Source organism: Pseudorca crassidens, chromosome 15, assembly GCF_039906515.1.
Source record: "Pseudorca crassidens isolate mPseCra1 chromosome 15, mPseCra1.hap1, whole genome shotgun sequence".
Classification (NCBI taxonomy): domain Eukaryota; kingdom Metazoa; phylum Chordata; class Mammalia; order Artiodactyla; family Delphinidae; genus Pseudorca; species Pseudorca crassidens.
Window position 1 is genome coordinate 41,298,433 of NC_090310.1, and position 24,190 is coordinate 41,322,622.

The 24,190-nt window shown below is 49.9% G+C and overlaps 1 protein-coding gene across 1 annotated transcript in view; it reads left to right on the forward strand.

Moving 5' to 3' along the window:
• The window catches only part of SLC24A3 (solute carrier family 24 member 3), a 464,038-nt gene extending 440,495 nt beyond the window's left edge, over nucleotides 1–23,543 (forward strand). Inside the window, exons 15-17 of the mRNA XM_067707351.1 lie at nucleotides 156–268; nucleotides 20,113–20,178; nucleotides 21,693–23,543. Coding sequence (XP_067563452.1) covers nucleotides 156–268; nucleotides 20,113–20,178; nucleotides 21,693–21,842 — 329 coding nt within the window. The 3' untranslated portion in view covers nucleotides 21,843–23,543. The remainder of the gene's footprint in view (nucleotides 1–155; nucleotides 269–20,112; nucleotides 20,179–21,692) is intronic.
• Nucleotides 23,544–24,190: the final 647 nt, after the last annotated feature.

The following is a 24,190-nucleotide window of genomic DNA, read 5'->3' on the forward strand; positions in this document are numbered from 1 at the left end:
TACAATCTGTGTCATCCTACAGTGATGGATGGCCTGGGAGAGACCCGGGCACGTGGGTCTCTGGCTGTCAGACCAGGGGCTCGAGAGAGTCATTGGGGGCCAGGGCACCGCCCAGGGACCACCTCCCTCACTCAGGTAATCTCTTGTCCTCGCAGGCATGGGGGATATGGCCGTGTCCAACTCCATCGGGAGCAATGTTTTTGACATCCTCATTGGCCTCGGGCTCCCCTGGGCCCTGCAGACCCTGGCTGTGGATTACGGATCCTACGTAAGTGGTTTTTCTGCTTTTCGTGGCCTCGGCCACTGTAACTGTGTCTCAGGGCAAAGGAGGTGTGGGAACTCTCACGTGGAGGGGAAAACAAATTCTCCTGGCCAGGTTCTCGCGAGGTCAGGCTCATGTGGGAACACTCAGGACTTGAGAGCAGAGCTGGTAGGCGGTTTCTGGGGAGGGCCTGATAGTAGATATTTTAGGCTTTGCCACCCGGACGGTCTCTGTCACAGTTGTCATCAGCTCTGTTGTGGTGGCCTGAGGCGGCCACGGATGATGGCAAGTGGATGAGCGTGGCTGTTTCAGTCCAACTTTATGTATAGAAAGTGAAATTTGAATTTCAGATAATTTTCACATGTCATGATACATTATGATTCTTTCGAATCTTTTCAACCAATGAAAAACGTAAAAACCCTTCTTAACTCACGGGCTGTGCAGAAACAGCCAGGGGGCCAGGTTTGTCCCATGGGATTTGTTTGGCCTGCAAAACATTGTTATTCATGAAGGAAGGGCACAAAATACCCGATGCTGTCTCTGCCAGGGACCTGGCAGCAGTCAGACCCCACAGTGATGGCCCCCGCGCTCCTTCTCAAGGCTAAGCCGGCTGCGACTCCAGGTGGATTTGCAGGTGGGTGACACGGGCGGTCCAGGTAGATTTCAGGGCTCTTTCCCAGCTTCCCAAAGTGTCCCTCCTCTGCTCATGGGCACTTCTCTCCCAGACACTGTCCAAAGATGGAAGGAGAAACTACAGTTTCTCTCTGTATCTGGAAGAAAACAGTATTATTTATGCCTCTGAAGTTTTCACACCCAGCCCAGCGTCGGGTGCTACTCTAAATGTGTTACTGAGCGTTGCTTCAGTCTGTCTGTGTAATGTGTTGTCAGTAAGTGTATTTTCTGAAGAAAATATGGTGGCTCATTTTATCAGATGATGTTTGTCTCCGAGTTGCGTCACTCATGGCTGTTTCAGGTAGGGAAGGTGTGTCCGGTGATGAAATTGAAATCCATGCAGAAAGGCCGCACGTTTTTGGTTCATTTGAAGCTACCTGTTGGCAGAGAGGTTTCACCAAAGGGTAAAGATAAGCACAAGAAGTTGGAAGGAAGCAGAACGTGTCCTAAGGAGCCGAGATCTTTCCTCTGCTGTCTATGAAATTGCGGGATGACGTGGTGAGAGAGGACGCATTACATTACCTCGGGGGGTCTGGGAAGGCTCCTTCCAAGAGGTGACTGTGAGTTAAAGTCTGAATAACTAGAGAGAGACAGCCATGGGAAAATTGGGGCAGGGCAGAGCAAAAGCATTGCAGGCAGAAGGAACAGCCTGTGCAAAGGCCCTGAGGCAACAGTGCACTTGGCCTGTTGGAGAGAAGAAAGGGATTCAGGGTAAGTGGAGCAGAGGGAGCCTGGGGGCTCGTGGCCTGAGATGCGCTTGTGGGACAGGCAGGCCCAGATCATGTGGGTGCTCGTTTGACAGTTAATAAAAAATGACAACATTCAAACTGACGTGATATATGGATTTACAAAGTGATGTTTTTGATGACTTTTATGAGAGATTCAGCAGCATGAGTTTTTTTTTAACTGTGTTTTAATTGATCTTTCTTTAATTACCAGAGAGACTGCGTATTCTTTTTTACATGTATTGGCCTTTTGGGTTCTTCTTTAGGATAATTATCTCTTTATGCGCTTTACCCAATTTTCCATTAGAGGTGACTGTGTTTTTTGTGGGTGAGTTGATTTTTTTTTCATTTTTTTCCCTTAATAATTTTTTAAAAATTTATTTTATTGAAGTAGAGTTGATTTACAATGTTCTGTTAGTTTCTAGTGTACAGCAAAGTGATTCGGTTGTACCTATATATACATTCTTTTTCATGTTCTTTTCCATCATGGTTTATCACAGGATATTGAATATAGTTACCTGTGCTATACATTAGGACCTTGTTGTTTATCCATCCTATATATAATAGCTTGTATCTACTAATCCCAAACTCCCACTCCATCCCAACCCCGTTCTCCCTCCGCCTTGGCAACCACAAGTCTGTCCTCTATGTCTGTGAGTCTGTTTCTGTTTCATAGATATGTTCATTTGTGTTGTATTTTAGATTCCACATATAAATGGTATCATATGGTATTTGTCTTTCTCTGTCTGACTTACTTCACTTAGTATGATGGTCTCCAGGTCCATCCATGTTGCTGCAAATGGCATTATTTCATTCTTTTTAGTGGCTGAGTAATATTTCATTGTATGTATGTACCACGTCTTCTTATCCATTCATCTGTTGATGGACAAATGTCCATTGGGTTACTTTCATGTTTTGTCTATTGTAAATAGTGCTGCATGAACATAGGGGTGCATGTATCTTTTTGAATTAGAGTTTTGTCTGGGTATATGCCCAGGAGTGAGTTTTAATCCTGGGCCCTAAGCCCAGGAAGAAGGACCACTTAGCCTAGGCTGACTGTAAGGTAAACAGATGCTCACCAGAGGCCAGCCCTTCAATGGTCCCCCATCAGTGCTCCCAAAACACCATGCCCCCCCTGACCATCTGCTGTCTCGGATATTACACAGAGCTATGCTAGCACCCTTTAGACTCACAGCCCCTGAAGGTGCCCTGCACTTCCCCTGCTGGAGTCTTTCCTCCTGCAAACTCTGACTCAGATGCACATACTCCCCGTCACTCTTCCCACTTGAAATGATGTTCCTCCCTCCAGGTCTGTCGCAAATGCCACTTCATTCAGGACTCCTCCCTGGACCCCACCACCCCCCACCGCCGCCAAATGGGATCTCTCTCCACAGCCTTTATTTCTGCCTCACTCACGGCTCGTCCTAAATCTGTGAACTTGCTTCATCTTATCACATGTTAAGTGGCATGTAAGAGAGACACTGAAGAAATGTCATCCAGGTTGACACCTGAAGGAGCATCAACCATTGGGTGGTCACAGGATTCCAGATAATCTTCCCAAGATTCCTAAGAGTGCCATTGTTGTCAGTCAGAATCTGATGAATGGACTCACATCAACCAAATTCACGAGAGTTTGATGTATATGCTAGAATGCCAGCAGATGGTACTAACATACCCAAGTGCCAGATAGAAAGCATACTTATTCCCGATGACTTGCGCTCTGTTTTCCTGGAGAAAGATCTTATGGGGGAGGTATCTGGGGAGCCCCATGACCACCTTCAAGTTCACTGACTCACCAGGAGTACTCATGGGACTCAACAGCAGGTCATAGTCACAGCTAAGTTTTATTAGAGCAAAGGGTTTAGAGTAAAAGCCACAGGCAAATAAGATGCATCAGGAGAAGTCCAGAGAGGTCAGGTGCAGGCTTCCAAGTCCTGCCTCACTACAGGGCCACGTGCAGGAGATGGAGTCTGAGGCTCTCTGGAGGGCTGATCAGGTAGACACACTCCTGCAACATGTACAGCCGTGATCACAACACTCAGATTCCCAGCACAGACACCAGGTACACATCGTAAAGCTTGCCGAGCATCCTGCCAAGCTGGTCCAGTGTGCCCCGTCGCTTCCAGTGTGCACACCAACGTCATCAGTCAGTGACATGAAGAACATTCCAAGGGCCTGAGAGTTCTAGGCTCCACTGGAGGCAAGCAGGATTGAATAACCAGACCTGTTGCATTGATACCTTCCCCACGGAAGGTCAAGTTAGAATTTTATTTCTCAGAATAAGCATTGCTACTACTCTATTACAAATAACCACAGAATCTCTCTGGGGTAGCCCAACGAAGGTTTATTTCTTGCTCAAAATCTGCTGCAGTTGTTTCTATCCTGGCAGCTCCCATGGACGCTTCAAGCAGAAACTCAGGGATTGAGGTTTATTCCATCAGGTGGTTCTACCATCGTGGAGTCCTTCTCCAGCGGGCACTCAGAAAGCCGAGAGGGCAAGGGCACGGAGGATGGCGCAGATCGGTTTTGGATGAGGCCTGGAAGTGGTCCATGTCCTGGCTGCCCCTACCCACTGTCCAGATAAGTCATACGTTCCCGTCTGGCTATAAGGGAGCTCCAGGTTATTAGTTGAGCTGTGTACCCAGGAAGGAGTGGAGACGCGGATGAGTCCTGCAGTCCAGGGTGTCCGGTTGAGAGTGGAGTCCAAACAGGAAGGATTTGCTGGATAACCTTCTGCTGGGGCTGCTGAGCTGCTGCCGTCCGAGCGTCCACCCATATCGTAGGGCCTGTCTCTCTGCCGCCCCGAGCTGCCCCCTCCACTCCAGCCATGCTGAGTGCACTGACTAACCCTGCCTCTGAGCTCCTTTTCCTGGGTCCCGTGTGGACCACCTCCCTTCTGGTTAACACATCTTTTCTGTACTTAATCTGAGAACAGTATTTTCCACAGTGTTGACACTCTCATTAAAGCCTCGCTGCTTCCTTTCAGTGCAAGTCACCTTGATTCTGTTTTGCCATTCCTAAAATAATCTCTCGGGTTTTTCCTACAGTCCACGAATCTGAACTTTACGTTTTTCTTCCTTTTCTCTGATTATAAAAATAGCTCATGGTCTTCATAGAAAATTAGAGAAACTTTAATTAGAGAAATTCTAATTAGAGAAAACTCTAGAGCAGTACCTGCCCAATAGAACTTTCTGCGGTGATGAAAATGTTCTAGCCATACTGTGGGATATAGTAGCCACTAGCCCCATGAGACATTTAAGCACTTGAAATGTGGCTGGAACAAGTGAAGGCCTGAATTTTTTCATTTTTATTTTATTTTAATGAATTTAAATTTGTATAGCTACATGACTTGTGGCTGCCCATGAGACACTGCAGCTTTAGAGGATGAAATAAAAATCATATAGTCCCATCCAGAGATATCAACTGTTAACATTTCTGCATAGTTTTCTCTTTCTAGGCTGGTTGACATAGCTGATGTCACGCTACACAATTTTGCACATTGCTTTTTAAAATACTTCTTACACACAGCAAACATACTTTCCTTTAAAATCTCATTAAAGGGCTTCCCTGGTGGCGCAGTGGTTGAGAGTCCGCCTGCCGATACAGGGGACGCGGGTTCGTGCCCCGGTCCGGGAGAATCCCACATGCCGGGGAGCGGCTGGGCCCGTGAGCCATGGCCGCTGAGCCTGCGCGTCCGGAGCCTGTGCTCCGCAACGGGAGAGGCCACAACAGTGAGAGGCCCGCGTACCGCAAAAAAAAAAAAAAAAACCCGAAAAACAAAAAAGAAAACAAAAAAAATCTCATTAAAAACATCATTATTAGGCAGTTTAGTATCCTCGTTATGCCAAAATTTACTTAATCATCCTGCTGCAGTTGGACACGGATGCTGCTTCAAGGTTTTCACTGTTATAACTAACGATGCCACAGACATCTTAGTACATCAGTCTTATAGAGTTTAAAGAGCTACGGAAATTAACCACAAAACTGTATTTACATTTGCGGCTATTTCTTTTGATTATTTTCCCGGAGTTGGAATTGCTATAGAGAAGACGCATGTTTTGGAGCTCTTTACACATGCCTCATTAGTTTTCAAAACGACAATATCCATTGCATTTTATTTTATCCTAATCTCATTCCTGCAGTTTAGGGGCAGCTTCATGGCACCTGCATATTCTTTTCCTTTGTTATTAACGCAGCCTTTCCCTTCACGTTCTCACCACGGGAAGCTCGGTGAGGATGAGCATCCTCAGAGCACACAGGATGGGGCTCGTACATACCTGAGCCACGAAAAAGGTGTTGAATGTCACGGAAGCCTTGAGTGAATTGTCCGCTGCACTTGCGCTAGCCTCACCAACAGCTGTCTTTCATGACTTAGAGGGAAGCTTCAGGTCCAAGCTGAGACCTGGGGGCACGGAAGGTGCCCCTCCAAACCAATTTTTTTTTAAAAAAAATTGGTTCAGGGACTTCCCTGGTGGTGCAGTGGTTAAGAATCTGCCTGCCAGTGCAGGGAACACGGGTTGGAACCCTGGTCTGGGAAGATCCCACGTACCACGGAGCAACTAAGCCCGTGCGCCACAACTACTGAGCCTGTGCTCTGGAGCCTGCGAGACACAACTACTGAGCCCATGCGCCACAACTACTGAAGCCCGTGTGCCTAGAGCCCGTGCTCTGGAACAAGAGAAGCCACCACGATGAGAAGCCCGCGCACCGCAACGAAGAGTAGCCCCCGCTCTCCACAACTAGAGAAAGCCTGCATGCAGCAATGAAGACCCAATGCAGCCAAAAATAAATAAATAAATAAAATTAAAATTTAAAAAATAAATGCCATTTAAAAAAAAAAGTTGGTTCAACATTTATTTTTGAGGCGAGACAATGCTGCCTGAGCAAGGATAGAGAAAGGTTCTGTCATTCAGCCTTCCCCGTTATCACCCAGTTCAGCTCAGGCCTCAAGCCTGTGTATCCCACTCCAAGCAAGAGCCCTGCTGTGAGCACACCCTGACTTCCCTAGGACGCACTACAGGTGAGCCTCTGTCGTTACATGGTCATGCTCGGTCTTGGATGTCTCCTTCCTCGCTCCAAGGGCTCCGCCTCTTCGAAATGCAGTGCACTGTCTGTCGTTTCATCTCCTGATCCATCTTTACATCCCATCTTTATCGGCACCCCAGACTCCGCCTGGCTTCTGTGTCCCTGAACCCAGCTCGGAGTGCTGGGTATTGGATCCATTGAGTTCGGCAACAATCCAGCTGGTTGATTCCTGTTTGTTTCACCTTCCCACATTCCTCTTGTCAGAGTTGTGAAGAAGTAAACTTCAGCCCTACATGAATTTCAACTACTTTTTGTTTTCTCTAGTGGCTAAAAAGCATGCAGCAAAACGACGAGAAGAAACTATGCTCTAAATAACCTGGAAAATCAGTCCATGAATAATAGATTTTTACCACCTTAAGTCTCTCCAAGGAGGGATGAACAGGCAGGAGCAGGGGACGCAAATCCTTCCAATGTCCCAAGATCCATGATGTTTATTTTTTCTTTACTGGGATTACAGGGTACAGTCACGGAAGGTGAAATGAAAACCATTGAAAAACAAAACTCAGAGCTCATCCTGGAGGTAAACCAACCCCTCTTACCAGCTGTGAAATCTTCCTGATTGAACATGAACTCCCAACTCCACGAGACACTTTGTCTGCCATAAATCATGCCCTCTTTCCCTCTCCTGACATTCTCCGAACACTCTTTAGAGAACAGAAAATTAAACATAATTCTCATATCAGTAACACCCGCAGCCATGAAAACACACCCTTTTCAGGTTCCAAACTCTAGTGACAGGGTGATATCATGAACACAAAAATTCAGGCCCTATTAGATGTCTGGCCCAAATTCATGTTTTCCATCTGTGGATGACATAACTGGGTCATCAGTCAGTCTGGTCATTCTTCTGGAATTGTACAAGGAGCACATCAAATTCTGTGGTTGAAGATTGCCTTTATTTTTGAAGTTGAGGGGGAAATGCAGGAGAAGAAGCAGGCCACTTCTGGTTTATAAGCAGCCGTGGCACACAAGAGAGTGCTCTTGGGGGAAAACATTTGGTTGAAAAGCCCAGAGAAAGAAGCATTTATCCAAATGCTTCTCTTTCTGTAACCAGTGCCAGAGAGATCTTCATTCTATTCCAGGGATACCAGCGTCCAATGTAGGCCTCTCTTTTGAAAGTAGAAATTCAATAATCTATAAACAGTTCATGAGCCCCAGGGAAACCAAAGGAGATTTCATTTTGCATATGGTGTGAGGTAGGGATCCAATTTCACTCTTTTGCATGTGGATATATAGTGGTTTCAGCATCATTTGTCGAAAAGGAGATTACATTTTGAACTTTTAAAATTCTCTGGGGAAAAAAACCTAGTTAATTTATTTTTCAGTACTATTCAAAACTTGGTAACTGTCAGGAAGCCCATGATTATATTGCAGTTAAAGCATTGTATTCTAGAATCCATGTTTAATAAATAGCGATAATCTTCACTGTCAGGAAAAGTTTTCATCCTGAAGCAGAGCTAAAATGTAAATGGACAAGAGGCAGGTGGAGGCAGCCAGGTGAGCTGAATCAGGGGAGGGGCAGAGTAATCAAACCACCCTCAGATCCAAGTGGCATTCTTTAAAATGCTACTTTTTACTTATTTTTCTGAGATAGTTTCATCTCGTTGATTGAGAGTGCATTCAAAGAGGGAGGAAATCTCTATGAGCAGACCCCCCGAGTCCTGCCCACACGCCTGACTTCTCTCATCCCTCCAGGCACTGCCCCCAAGTACAGCCCATGCTGAGCATCACATAAGCTCTTCCCCGCGTCCCTGTTGGCTCCCTCTCTTCCCTACTTTGTCTGACAGTTATTTACCCAGATCGGTTCCCTGTGGCTGGAGCCTGAGTGTAAAACCTTGTCCGCTTCGCGTTCGCCATCCACACGGCAGGACATTTTACTTGTTTAAATAGAGAATACATTTTACTTCCTCAATTGCAGAGGCGAGCAATCCTCGTACATCAGTAGCTCCTGAGAGTGTTGCCGTATTTCAGTCCAGTTAAATAATGTATATTCATGGTGGTCATTCGCAGTCATCCAGACAAAATTAAGAATGAAATAATTTCATCAGAAGCAGTCAAGGTGCTGGCATGTAGGTAGGCTTTAATTTTCTGGGAAACTTTACTGGTGCAGGCTACCTCTTTGTCTAGTAATGGTAGACCAAAACAGTGGCCCAATTTGGCCCAACCAAGCTATGTCTTTTGGTTTTCCTGTAAGTTAGGGATCGAAGAAAATTGTCCCCTGGAACCAGACCACCTCACAGAGCAGGGAAGGGCCACCAGCAGGGACTCCCCTTGTCTCTCTCTCCAGTTCATCCTTCGGGTACCAGCTGGGATGTCCACTGTGACCTCCCATACCTGAGTCAGATGTCGCTGCTGTGTTTTTCACCAGCAGGTACCATCAAGGCTGACTTTGCCCCTTTGTCTGAGCCTCCCGCAGAGGAGTGATCTCCCCGAGGGCAGGAACTGTGCCCGTCTTACTCGTTTATTGTTTCCTCTCTGCCTGGCACAGTGCCTGGCACTTAGAATGTGCTCAGGAAATAGTTGTTGGATGGATGGGTGGATGGATCCTGACTTTCCCATCAGCACCACCTCACTTGGGGAGGAAGACACATGAGCAGAGCAGAAGGGAGGAACAGGCTGACCTGAGAAAAGTGCAGGGGACAAACAGAGCAGCAATGAGAATAGCTTAACATCCATCGAGTCCCTACTATGCGCCAGCAACTCCAGGGAGGCCATGCGCACATGGGCTCATCTAATTCTGACAACAGCTAAGTAAGACAAGCATCAGTGTGTATCGTGCATGTACTGTGTGCCGGGAACTTGGTGAGGAACTGGGAATACAGAGTGAACAAGGCAGGCCAGCCCCTCCCCCTTAGACCGTGTGTCGGGTGGAAGGAGACAGACTCCATGAGGGACAAACACGGGGGTACTGACTTCAGAGGAGAAGCCCGTGGAGATAGTGAGGTGGGCGTGTGACAGTGAGGGGCGCCCGTCACTCTGGACCTGCTGCCCAGGACGGTGGGCTCTGTGCTGAGCAGTGAGTGGCCAAAAAGAGTGGGGGATTTGAGGGGCAGGGGGCGCCTTGTAACAAGAGGGTACCCCGGGCAGCTGTGTCTGAAAACAGAAGGAAGGCCAGGGCGCGGGGCAAGGCGGGCCAGGGTCAGGGATTCACTGTAAGCGCAGTGCTGTGCTAGGCCTGCTTCTGCACGTCAGGCACCCAGGGCCTCAGAGCTTAAATCCCACAGCCAGAAAGAGGCAGAGAGAGGACAGTGAGGTTTCTTCTCTTCTCACTGGGCCAGGGAGAACCGTGGCCAAAGCAAATCGTGGCACAGAGGCCGCCGTTCCCGGCTGGCGCCCAGGAGCGTGAGGGTCGTCGCTGGGGCCCCTGAGTTTGAGTCTTTGCTGGGAGAGAGGACAGGGTCTGCTTATTAAGGCTTCGGTGAGCACTTCAACTTCATGTAAAGGGAGAAGGAGCCGGGAGGGAAGAGAACTCCTGACGCCCAGATTTCACAGGCGTTGGTGCAGCTCAAATCGCCACTGCCTGAGGCTGCAGTAAGTCTACAGCGGTTTCCATCTGAGGAACTGCTCTGGATCCTTCCATGAAGATGATCCATTTGTCCAGGCCCTGGGTCCCTCCGCCGCTTGCATCAGGCCCTTGGGGGCCAGCCCCCGTGCCCAGGCGCACTGTAGGGTCACCCACGTGTAACTTCATGCCGAGATGCAGGAGTTGCTTGGAAAGATAGCTCCAGGTTCATGGAAAAGCGCGTTTAGAGGCTTATTGGCCAGGAGCGATTTGGTCTTCCCTCAGGTCCGCCTCCAGCTTTTCCCGGGAGAGGGTGTCATTTCCGAAAGGGCACTCAGGGGCCTCCATCTATTAGCAGTTCAGTAACCACGTGACATCTTTCTGTAGCTCTGACATCGGCACCCAGCAGCCTGTGTGGGTTTAACGGCCTCCTCACCCTAGCAGGTAACCTGCTACAATTCTGAAGCAATTTTCCCATCTTGCCTAGATGGATTTCCAGGTCATAATTTTTGGATAATTACCACTGAGACAGCTGTTTTGTGCGAGGATGAGGTTCAGGCATCTGACAGCAAGGAACCAAGGCAGTTTTATAGATTTGGGGCTTTTCTTAGTACTTGTGTATTGCTCAGAAGCCAGCTAGCTACCTAAGTGCCCCCAGTAAAAACTATTTCTAAAAGTCAGTTTGGAAAATGAGTACTTCTTGTCCCATTTTGGTGACAAAGGTCTGTTCCGCCTGCTCCAACCGCACGAAGAAAGTCACCAGGCAGGCTCCGGGGCAGCCAGGGCAAATCTGATTTCTGAGCTGGGGCTTAGAAATGTAAAATAAATCTAAGAAGCAATGAACGGAGGCAGCAGAGGGTGTCTGTCTTTTTCTGTTTCCAAGCAAGAGCCCCCCTGATTCCAGAATCCACAGAGGTAAAAAGAAGTGATCAGAAATGTTCTCATCCTTCTTCTGGTCAGACATGAATTGACTGCTTTCTGTGTGCCAAGGTGGTCGCCATTGCTGGGGACACCTCAGTGAGCTGGACAGACACCGTCCTGTGCTCCTGGAGCCCCGGCCTCTGGGAGGAGATGACCACACAGGCAATTCCGAACCCAAGTGTGACGCATGCTCTCCTGAGAGCTGGTCATGCGGGAGTCATGGCAGCATGTGGCTGTGTGTGGCAGGGATCAGGGCACCTGGAATGCATGTGAGGAAGTGACACTTATTCTGAGAATCTGAGATTATCAGAAACCAAGGAGATAAAAGTGAGAGGCTTTTTCTAAACAGAAGGAACAGCTAGTAAAAGACCAAGATACTAGAAGGTTCTGTGCACGGAAGGACCCGAGGACAGCTCCTCTGCCTGGGGGCAGAGGGTGGGAGTGGGAGGCGGGGAGGCAGAGGGATGAGTGCCAGGAAGCAACTAGAGCCCAGAGAGGCCACGTGGGCAAGGACGCTGAGAGCCGTGGCCATGGAGACAAGGAAGGGGGTGGTGTGATTGTCCTATTAGGAAGAAGATTCCAGCTACTGCGTGGGGAAAGGGTTGGAGCCACACAAGACAGAGGCCCAAGACCAGTTATGAAGCATTTGTAGGAAAGAGAAAATATGTGACCTGGGGAAGACAAGCCTGGGTAGGGGTGGAGGGGAGCATATCTAAGAGGCAGTGCCCAGGGTTCCATTTAGGACAGATTAGGTTTCATGTGTCTGAGGGTCGTCCTGGTGGAGATGTCAGGTAGGCAGTGGGATAAAGGCATCTGAAGTTCAGAGGCAAGGTCTCCGTGTGGCAGGCGAGAGCATTATTGTGGGTCTTCAAGCATAAAGCTCTTACAAGAAATAAGTGTAAATAGAGAAGAGAGCCCGGAACCATATCCTGATGTCCGGCAGGGAAAAACCATCCAGTGAAGGAGGCTGAGGAGTGGTCAGCCAGAAAGGGGGAGAACCGGGAGGAAGTGGGGCCCGAGAATGTTTCCAGAAGGAGGGCGTGGCCACGTGGAGGAAGGCTTTTCCCAAGGTCCTTCTTCCAAGGCCGGCTGTCTGCCAGCCATCACCTCCTCCGGGAAGCTGCCCCAGCCACGTGCACTGCCTCTGCAGTCACGTGGGCGGCCATCTCCCCTCCGCCTCTGAGAGCAGCACCGTGTCCGACTCAGCCGGCGCGCCCATAACCCGCCAGTCGGTACCCGATGCTTCTGCATCTTCCTTCTCGCCTTTTTAGCGAGCATCCCTGAATCAGGCTCCCGGTACCTGGATGCTGCTCCAGTTGCCGGACCAGTGTTTCCTTTTACTGAAAACGCTGCCCCAACCCCCAGGGGAAGAAGAGACTTACAGAGGTCTTCCCCACCCCACCCTTGGTTGGCACCTTGCACTTGACCTTGGCAGGAGTGTTGACACCATGGACACCAGCAAACTCCAGAAAGCGCTGCCAGGGCCCGTCTAAACACAAGCTGTTCCCACAGGCCTGGAGGGGTAACTGGGGGAGCGCTGGGCGACGTGGCAACGAATGGTTCTTCTTGAGGCTGTTCTAACAAGACCCTGGGGGCTACCATGACGCCGCCCAATCCCCTGAAGGTGAAGCTTGCCCTTTAGATTTCAGGTGCTGGTTCAGGAAAATGAGATGATACCTGGGAGAAGACAGGGTCTTGACCGGCCCCCCAGGAGAGGGCTGACCTGGGTCACCAAGGCCTGAAGCAGATTCAGTCCCACCATCTATCAAAGTTTAGATCCCCCAGAGACCACTGCATCCTGAGACAGGATGGGGTGAGGCATTTATTCGGGGGTGGGGGGAGGAGGAAAGCCCAGAAGGGAGCGGGGAGGTGTGACGGGAAGGCAGGCGGCAGCAGCTGGAGGGACATTGGTGGGGCGGGTGGCGCTTCCGCAGTTCTGTGAGGAGCCCTCAGGCACAGACGCCAGTACCGGCTCTGGGGAGTCAGCTGGCTCCACCGAAGTGGCAAGAGGATGGGGGCAGCACGGGACCCGGATGGGGCGGCCCCAGGCCTCTGCTGCACGGGCATCTGTGGTTCTTGCTGTGCATTCAGGACTCTTCCAGAAAGGATGGGCGCCAAAGGCCCAGATGCCACCTTGGAGAGTTCTTAGCAGGTGAAGAGAACTCTGGCTTTTCCCCTGTGCCCTGCAAGGTGCAGGGAAGAGTCTGGAATTTACAGGCTTAAGGCCGACTCTGAGCGCAGGCTTGACCCCTTTCCAGCTTCGTGGCCGTGTGTGATACTGGGATTTATGATAAGAAATATACAGTTACCCTTCGTTTCTAGCACGGGGCTCCTAAAACCCTCAGAATTTCCTGAGGAGAGCTACAAAGGTATCTTTTTTTCTGTTAATGAGGTGACTTTAGGTCAGCACCTAAGGATGAGGACTGCTTGGCAGGAGAACCAACCCTGTGATTTGAGGGTTGGAACTTTTAGTCGCAACCCCCTGAAGTCTGGGGCAAAGAGAGGGGCTGGAGGTTCAATCAGTCACCAGTGGCCGTTGATTTAATCAGTTGTGCCTCTATAATGAGGCCTCCGTAAATGCCCAAAAAGGACAGGGTTCAGAGAGCTTCTCTGTTGGTGAACGCATGGAGATTCAGGGAGAGTGCCCCCCCCCCCGAGAGGATCTGGAAGCCCCCAGCCCTTTCCCCACACCTTGCCCTGTGCCTCTCTTCCATCTGAGTTATATCCTTTTATAATAAACCGGTGATCTAGTAAGGTAAATGTTTTCTCCAAGTTCTGTGAGCCCTCTAGCAAACTAGTAGAACCCAAGAAGAAGGTTCCTTCCTGGAACCTCCATGGGGACGTCTAATCTGTAACCCAGTCGTCAAAAGCACAGGTGACAACCTGGACTTACAGCCTGCATCTCAAGTGGGGGGAGGCGGGTACAGCCTTGCAGAGCTGAGGCCTAACCTGTGGGAGCTGCTGCGGCTTCCAGGTAGGAAGTGGCAGGTTAAAGTGCAGGACACTCAGCTGGTGTCGCAGAATTGCTTGGATGTGTCGGGGAAACCCACACCCGCGCGCTGGTGAGCAGAATCTTACCTTGGTTAAGAGCGTCACTGCCCTGAGCCTCAGCTGTCTCACCTTTACAGGGAGAACAAGCCACCTCGAGGAGTAGCTACTAGAATTCAGTGCAATCCTGTGTTTGTGTGTGTGCTCTGGAACGGAAGGGACTTGGGCACCAGCTGCCTTTAAAGTGCTGCTTTTCTGTCGGCTTGTTCACTTTCTGACGTCATTTAATTGTTCAAGGAGAGAGGTCCCCGCCCTGTGATGTTATACAACATAAAGTCACGGCTGGACACATCCATTTGGAACCAAAGCCCAAGCAAGTGTTCAAACTACCCAAGTCAGAAAATGCGAAGGACACACCACATGTGTTCCAAGTTATAAACCAAATTAGAGAAAATCCAGGGGCTTCTTGTTTTTCTGAAAAGAATTTGCTGGTTGGGTGGAGCTGACCTCAAAACATACAGAGATTTTAAACTGTAATGTGGGGAGAGTCGGAGTCTTTGAGGCTGGGGTTTTTTAGGTCCTCAAACAAACGGTGTAGGATTCAGGGAGCTGTTTGATGAGCCACGTGCACATGGGAAACTAGGGGTGTCATGGTCTCTGTGTGCGTCCCTACTAAAAACCACACATCCACGGAGCCTAAATTCCTGTTGCCTTGGGAACAAGCCAGCCTCCTGTTTCCTCTCCAACAACTGCCAAGAGGGAATTGGGGAATGAAAATTCGTAGTTTTGAAGGCAAGAAATAAAAACAACGTTAAATGTCAGAGCTGAGCAATCCGAGTGTGTTGCCTGCTCTCAGAAGGGCATTGCCATGGGGACTCCCTGCCTTTGCACTTCCTGGGCTTCGCATCTCTGAGGCAGGAGCAGGGAGATGCCAGTTTAGGTCCACACTGTGCAGCTGGAGCTCCAAGTCTTTTCCAGAGGTTAGCATCTTAGTTAACCCTAAGATTGTCTGGCTTAGCAAGCCCCCAAGAAACTAGTTGTTCGGGAGGGTTAAGATTTGCTGCCCTCAGGGAACCTCACTGGGGTAACGAAAATGTTTTATATTCTCGTTGGGGTGTGGGTTACCTGGGTACACGCATTGGTCAAAACTCATCCAACAGTCCACTTGAGATCTCTGCATTTTACCATATGCAAGTTTGCCTCCACTGGGGGGGAAAAGGTAATTTTGGTGCCCTCTGACTTTCTTGCTTAAAAAGATCAGGCTTAAAGCCAACCTTCACCGTGGTCAGTTTCCCCACCCAGCTCTCCAGTCGTGCCCCTTGCCATCCAGCCTCACTGCCTTACATATAACACACACACACACACACACACACACACACACACACTCTCTCTCTCTCTCTCTCTCTCTCTCTCTCTCTCTCTCTCTGTCTCTCTCTCGCAGCATCACCAGCAGATGCTCACTTAAACATACGGTGTGTGGAGTTAGGGGGGCAGTTAGGTGCTGTGTGGAATGACAGAAAACTCAAGACCGAGGCATCTGCCCTTAGAGCACTGGGACTGGCTGGGGAGGTAAGAAGCCAGCCCCCCCGGGGAAAGTTAGGAGGAGATCAGCATCAGCTGGGGGATAAAGCCAGCAGGGGCCCAGTGAACTTGGAAGAGGCAAAGGACCTAGGGAGGGATGGGCAGAGAAGAAATGGGAAGGAGGTGAGGGCCCCATCTGACTCAACTGCATGTTCCCAAAGAGGATGGACGTGGGGGGAGGCGGTGAATTGCTCCAGTTGGGTAAGGGCTACCAGGGCTGCCAGCATGTGAGCTGGTGCCTTTGAGGTCCCGGAGGAGTCCCGAGCTGTCATCATTCTCTTCATTTTCTTGTCTCCACTGTCGGCCTCTTTTCATTTTGCTTGTGTTATAAAATCAATACACACCAATAGCCCCAAACTAGAGGCAGCCCACCAAGAGGAGAATAATTAAACGATCCGTCATATACGTACGCTGTTAAAAAAGCGCTGAGCATGTTTGAAAGTTGCTGAGAGAGTAGATCTTAAAAGTCCTCATCACAGGAAAGAAAAATGTTTGTAATTATGTATGGGGACTGATTGTGGGGACCATTTCCCAGTATATACAAATATCAAGTCATGATCTTGTACACCTGAAACTAATATAATGTTAGACGTCCATGATACCTCAATAAAAAAATGAAGTGAGCTATCGATGCAATGAAAAACATGAAGGGATACATTAAAAAATCGTATGCTGAGTAAAAGGATCCTGGCAGAAAAGAGTGCACACTGTGAGATGCCATTTATACCACAGGCTAAACCAACGTATGATGGAGAAGCTTAGAGCAGTGACTACCCCTGGGTGAGACTGGCTGGGAGGGCAAAGGAGAGCTTTCTGGGGTGATGGAAGTGCTCTACGTCACGGCTGGACTTTGGGGGACATGGGTGTATGCATTTCTCAAAACACATTGAATGGTGCAATTATGATTTGTGAATTTCACCATATGGAAACAGCACCTAAAAGTAAGAGCTGTGAACTACTAGTGAACCCTGTGTAGTGAGATGCAGGCTGAAGTGATGGGGGTGACATGTCCTAGGTTACTTTGAAGTTCATTAAAAAAATAAGATGCTCTGATTCTTTCAACTTTTCTGAATGCTTAAAAGCATTCATAATAAAGTGTTGGGTGAAAAAAAATAGCTATACACACATAAAAAAAGTGGGGAAGGGAGACGGAATTGGGGGCAGGGATTGCGTTGCTTCTGGAACATTATCCAGGGTCTCTCTGGCCAGTCCACCCTGCCCCACAGAAGCACTGGCCTTTTTGTAAACCACACGCAAAACGCCACTTCAAGGGCATTCCTGATCGTTCACCGATTATGTAGCAAGCACGTGGTCTGTGCCCAGCCCCGTGCCAGGCGGAGGAGGAAATGCCGTGGTCCCTGCTCTCATGGGGTTTGTCACCTACTGAGGCATTGACCAGGGAGCTGCCAGGTGACGACCGTATCAAAGTAGCATCTGGGGGGCCAGGGAAGTGGGCCCAGGCAGATCACGAGTGGATGGAGAATAATGGCCCAGATTTATTGAGGACTTTATACACCGGCTCCTGTTCAAGCTGAACATGGATTAATCCAGTTAGTCCTCATAACCACTCCCTAAGGTGGGAACTGTAGCGTCCCCATTTTACACATCAGAAACCTGAGGTCTGGGGAAGTTAAGTCACTTGTCCATGATTATATAGCGAGTGGGTGACTGAGCAGGAAGCTGGGTCTGGAGCCCATGCCCTAAACCAGGGGTCGGCACACTTTTTCCAGAAAGGGCCAGAGAGGAAATACATTAAGTGCTGTGGGCCATACCGTCTCTGTCAGAACTACTTGGCTCTGCCGTTGTAGCATGAAAGCAGCCACAGACAATGTGTCAATGAATAAGCTGAGTTATAATAAAGTTTTATTTATAAATGCAGGCGATGGGCCACAACTGGCCCATCGCCTGCATTTGCCAACCCCTGACTCCAACCACCGATAGCCTCCAGTGGCTGGAGGTGTTCGTGCTGGCGCAGAGGCAAGTGAAGGAACCCTAATTCCTGACTGTCACGTCCATGGGGAAGGGGGTTCAGTAAGGTAGCAAGGAACCGATGCAGGCGTCGAGAGCCCAGGTCTCTAATTAACAATGAAAAAACAAAAATACACCCCTGGGTGCGTGTGGCAGTCCATTAGCCAAGAAAGCTGCAGAGAAAAAGGTGAAAAAGTGAAAAATACTCAGAAACCCCACAAAAGTTGGTTGTCTTTAGTCTTTAGAGACGACTTACAATTTCAGCAGCACTGTCCTTTGAGACTTTATGTGAATGTAGACAGGGTGAAGTTCCAAAGCTTTGGCTGAACCTGATTCCTTTTGAAAAGCCTTGGCCAAAGAGAACTGTCCTGCTTTGCCTTTTGCTCTCACTGGCTCTTGGTTTCTTAAGGGCAGGAAATCACTTTACTCCATCCTCGTTGCTGACAAGGATTGGAGCCTGGGGCTCATAGGGCGAGCTGGGCTGGGAATGCAATGGCCCCCTTCTTGGAAGAATCCACACAGTGTTGAGAATTAAGAGCTCAGAAGAGACTCTCTTTCAGTACAAGTCATTTGTGATGTACGCCTGGGTGCTGGCCTCTTTATACTAACACAGCCGATGAGAGGGGGAAACTCTATCCACAGCCTGGCTGAGGGTCTGCAGGAAGTTACGCCACCAGCTGGACTGAGACGGGGCTGATCTCCCATTTGTCTGCGATGGATTCACCGGGTCAACCCATTGCTTTAGTGGCACGGAGATATGATTGTGTCCATTAGTCTTTGGGAGGCATATGGTATGGGAATAATTTCCCAGCTGGGGTTCAGCAGATGGTTGGCTCACAGGGATTGTGTGGGCAGGGGAGAGTCCTGCCCATTCCCTCCGACAGAACATTGCTTAGTGAGGTGTGTGAGGCTTCTGAGTCCCCACAGAAAGGGTTGGCTATTTAGGGCATGCAGTGTCCTGTCACCAAAAGATGAACTAACACACCCATTTACAGAGACACCCACAGGTTACCATACCCACACCTGGGGGTGAACTGGGGCAAGGGTGGCAAGAGGCACCTTGAACCTTGTCCAAACCACTCCTACTAATAATCACCACTTAGTTCTGTAATGACATCAATCAACCTGCCTCATTTTCCTTTCTGTGAGCACAGGTGAGCATTTGACTCCCAGCAGGACAGTGTACATTGCTGGGGGTCGGGCATAGTCCCCCAACCTGGCTGCACATAAGAGTTTCCAAGAGAACCGGGGAAAAATGAATGTCCAGGTCCCATCCTCAGGATGCATGGAGGTCAGAAGTGGATTGACCCTTAGGACTTTCTCTTAAACTTTCTCGTGCGTCCGAACTGTCTGGAGCGTCTATTAAAATACAGGTTGATGAGCCCTGTCCCCAGAGTTTGCTGATTTGGGAGGTCTGGGTGGGGCCTGAGATTCTGCGTTTCTAACAAGCCTCCTCCCCCTGCTGCTTCTGGTCAGGGGGCCGCCCTGTGAGCATGGCTGCCCCGAGGCACCCCTCCTATTTCCAGGCAGCCGGCCTCAGGACCCAGGACAAAGCAGAAGGGGCATCTTCTCGACACCATGGAAGAAACTTTACCATCTTTGTCGGCCCAGTTGGCCCCTTAATACTCTCTATCTGCTCTGTCCAGTACTGCAGCCACTACTCATATGTGGTTCTTCTAATATAAATTTGAATTAATTAAAGGAAGGTAAGATTAAAATTTTTGTTCCTCTGTTGTTCGAGCCACCTTTCAATTGCTCAAGAACCCCATGTCCCTAACGGTTACCATACTGGACAGCACAGATGTAGGACATTTCCATCATTGCGGGAAGTTGTACTGGACAACGCTGTTCCCTAAGAATTCCAGAAATTGTTTTTTTTCTTCAAAGTTTGCCAGTTAACCCCACTGTATTACTGTGAAAAACAAACAAAACAAAGTATCAGAAATGGAATGTTAACTCTTTCCTCTTCTTTGCTTGGTCAAGATAGCAGCCCTCACTCACCACTTCTCATCAAGTTTGGGTGAAGGCCACAGACATTGAATGCAACAGAGATAAAAAGTTTAGTAATATTTTTCAAAATGTTGCTCCCGTGACCCATGTTATTAAATTTACCCTAAAAGTTGTGTGTCGAGCAAGCTGGAGGTCAGGTCCCCAGGAAGTAAGAATTAGGCCACACAGGATGGAGAATTCAAGTGGCCGAGGGGCAGTCAGTGGACACCTGCTGGAGGCCGAGAGGGCTCAGTCTGAGGATGGACCAGACAACGGTGCACCTTGGGTGTCCAGGAAATCGTCCGTCTCTACTGCGGAGCTGCCGTTTGCTCTCCATCCCTGGACTCACTGGTACTCACTGCCCCGCACTCCGCAGACATGCTTTCAGGAGCCTGACTCCATGTCATCCTTTCTTACAGATTCGGCTAAACAGCAGGGGACTGATCTACTCCGTGGGCTTGCTCCTGGCCTCCGTCTTTGTCACGGTGGGTCTGCAGCTCTCTCCACTCTCCAGTTCCCATGTTCCCCCCCACCGCCACCCCCGTGGGTTCTGTGGCTACAGTTTGTTTGGACACCAGATGGACGTGGCCTTCTGGTAGATGGAGACAGTCAGCCACCAGATGCCCCATCTCATGGCTGTTTCTTCCAGAAGTGGATCCTGGCAACCCATGAGAAAGCCTTCTCCCTCTCTGAAAGGAGCCAGCCTCCTCTCAGAAGCTGGGTCCATCTCATGTCAAACACAAATTTTGATCAAAAGCCAAAGGGAGATCCCACTTTTTCTGCAAGATTAGTCGACGGAAGGTTATATCCCAATTAACTGACTATTCCAGGTTACTAAACATCTTCATAAATCCATGGATTTGACCAGTACTCAAAGACCGAGAACGGACTTGATTGACAGTGCACTTTTATGCCACTGCACTACCTTGGCCATCACATCCATTTGTACAATTTAATATTCCAACTCAACTGACACGTTTGGTGGGAACAAGTTCACACCACCACACGGACTGATCCACTTGAAGTGCCTGCTAACATACACACGTTACTGAATTTCCACAATAAGAGACGCAGTGTGTTTTCTCCTGAATTTTTCAAGGAAGTACTCATTGAATCACACCTGGTATGTGAACATACATATACTAGAGAACGGGAATTCAGAAGGGCAGGAGAAGTAATTCACAGCATCAGGATGCAAGTCCAATGTCAAGGTTTTACCAAAGTAAATACTGCCTTACACAAAAGTGAAAACCCATATAAATCCATTCTTTTGCCGTTTAGGATTTTCTTCAGGTGGGTATGACTTAGGGTTATACTTGTAATGGCCACACACTGTGCTTAACGCACATGTTCTCCCATCTGGAGCTCACCAACCCCCCACCCCACCCCGTGAGGTAGTCACTGATATCAGCCCCATTACCCAGGCCTGTAGGGAAGTTGTGTGTGACGTCGGAGTGCTCGCTCCTAGCTTCGGGGCATCTCTGTGCTTCGCTGAAGCCCTACAGTGCTGGGAGACGGGGTTCACCACTGACCAGCTGTCCAAGCTGGGCTGTTGAAGGGTTGAGAAGTAGGTTTGGGGAGGAAGAGTTCAGACATCTTAAGTCTGCAGCGCCTATCTGACATCCAAGGGGCCAGGTCTGGACGGCCGTTGGAAAGACGAGTCCCAGTTCAGGAGCAATCTGGCGTGTGTTCTGGACACGCCAGAACATTGGAGGGGTTTAGAGCCGAGGAGTTGGAGGAGACCCGCAACGGAGTGAGTGTAGACAGGAAAGTGAGGCCTAGGTGTGAGTCCCGGCGCCCTCGGACAGTGAGAGGTCAGGATGAGGGGACAGGGTCGCAAAAGGAACAAAGAGGGAGCCACTGGGGAGGCAGGAGGGAAACCTGGCGCGCGGCTTCAAGGAGCAGGGGACGGGGTGGGGGGGGAGGGGGGGCGGAGTCCAGGGAGAAGGACTGGGCGGGCCCCGCCCCGCGCCCTCTGACCCCGCTCTGTGCCTTGCAGGTGTTTGGCGTCCACCTGAACAAGTGGCAGCTGGACAGGAAGCTCGGGTGCGGGTGCCTTTTCCTATACGGCGTGTTCCTGTGCTTCTCCATCATGACTGAGTTCAACGTGTTCACCTTCGTGAACCTGCCCATGTGCGGGGCCCACTGACCCGCGGCCGCCGCCAGCCGCGGCCCCTCCTTCTGTGCAATACGAGCCCGGCGCCCGAGTCTGGCCCCGCGGCGTGGTCTCTGCGCTGCCCACCGGCCTCCGCTCCCGCCCTCGGGTCCCCCTGCCCCGCCCCCGGCCCCCTCCCCGCCCCCCACCCCGGCTCCGCCTTCCCGCCTCCTCCGCGTGAAGACTTCGACACCCGCGTGAATTTTCAAGCTCAATTTTTGAACAGTGACTGAGATTCTAGAAAAACTGGCTGCTAACTGGCCCAAGCCAGGCAAAACTTAGTACATCCCTCGTCCTTTTTTAAGTTATTGGATGGAAGACTAGCCTAATTTATGACCCTAGACTGTGGAAGGAGAGAGAGGAGAGGGTCCATTGATGGTAGGGAGTGTTTGGGATTTCCTTATATTTGGCGCTGATTCCTAGGTTACTGGGTCTGGGGGGCTGTTTGGCTTTGGGGGATCCCCCTTTTTCTTCCTTTGCTTCCAGAGATTGAGAGTTTTTCTTGCGTCTTCTTTCACTGGGCTCTGGGTCCGTCGATGACCCACGGGTGTCCCAGCTGCGTCCTCTGGGGTCGAGTCCCAGGCGCTTTGGAGCTTGTATGGATTTAGTGCTGATCTGAGGAGTGGCTGGCGAGGCCCTGGGACAAAGGCGTGACACGTCACACCCGGGGGTCTCCGCCAAGCCCTGCAGGCCTTCCCTGGGGCGCAGGGTTTTACGGGAAGGAGATAGCTGCCCACCTGTCCATTTTGACCATCACTCTCTCCCCAGGTTCCTTCTAGCCTCTCAAGCAATAGTTGTTGCCTGCCAGAGGCCTTTGACTCGGGGCCCCGGTTAACCTCTCCATCCGAGAGCGCTAGGCAGCCAACGGCAGGAGCTTCCCCGCCTGTGAGTCCCTGAGATGTGTTCTCTTTGCTTGGTGTTTGGGGTGACAGGGAGTGACCCAGAGGCCAACACCGCTTTACGCGCAGGAGGTACAGACACTGGTTTCTTGGGAAATGGAGAGACGCGCACTTTGCACAGACGTGGCCGCTCGGTACTGAGTACACTGGACCCTGACCGTTGGCTCTAGGGCCAGCGTTCTAACTTCGGGACGCCGCCGCCCAGCAGTCCCAGCTCCACCGCTCCCTTCCGGGAGGGGCGGCGGGGGTGGGGCGGGCGGGAGGCGCAGGAAGGAGAAAAGAGAACGGACACCTTGGAAACCGCAGAATGTGTTTAGTGCAGACTCGCTCAAGGGCATAAGTTATTGTGGACGTTGTTGCCAATCACTGCTCAGCAGCCCTGCTAGGTTTTGTCTGATGCTGGATTATTACGCAGATAATTCCACCGAGTTGAGACCCACCCATGCTTGTTATACTTGTATTTATTGAAACTGTGGATTCTTGCCCGTGCCGCCCCATGTATTTACTTTAAGCACTGATCACTTATTCATTCGGTATGGTTTTCCCCGTCCCTTGTACACATTCTGGTATGAATTGTAAAAATAACCTGCTACAGATGGGTTGAATATTTGCTGATGGTGCAGACTGAGGCCGGCGTTCGCCGAGGGGCACCTGCCGGCCGGAGGAGCGGGAGAGGAAATCACCACTTCGGGCTCTCAGAGCCAAGACACACATGGATTCTGTTACACATTTTGCACTGGTTTACGGCGATTGTTTTCTTGGACGGATAGTGTAAAATAAACTTCTCTGTTCTGTATCTTTCCTTGAGCTGTGCCCTTTGCTTTCTCCCCTGGAGTGAGGAGGATGCAGGGAAGGTAAAAAGATGGTGTCAGCACGTGTTTACTGTTTCTGGGTTGACGCACATGGAAAGCTGGTCCGTGTCTGGCAGATTGCAGGTACGAGGTGACAAATCATGGGTCCCCTCTGAATCTTGAAGGGACTCTGGGCCTGTTGTCCTGTAGAATACATGCGATGTTATGTTAGGAATTCTTTCAACTGGACGTGAGAGGAGGAGCGTTCCAGAGCTGACAGTGATGTCCAGCAGGGCTCAAGTCACCATCCTGTCTGATTTTACTAGTTTTCAACTGTGAAAGTTAAGACTTCCCCAAAGTGGATACCTTAAGAAAGACAGTAACACGTAATCGTAATAAGCCATATTCTAGATGACTCCCAAGAAATCATTATGGGGGACTTCCCTGGTGGTCCAGTGGTTAGGACTCCATGCTTCTACTGCAGGGGGCACGTGTTCGATCCCTGGTCGGGGAACTAAGATCCCGCATGCTGTGAGGTGCGGCCAAAAACCAAACCAACAAACAAATCATTACCGGGATCTAAAAGTAGACCAAGATTAGTGAACAAGCCAAGTTTCCACCTGAAACTCAATTTAACTGATTTATAGGAATC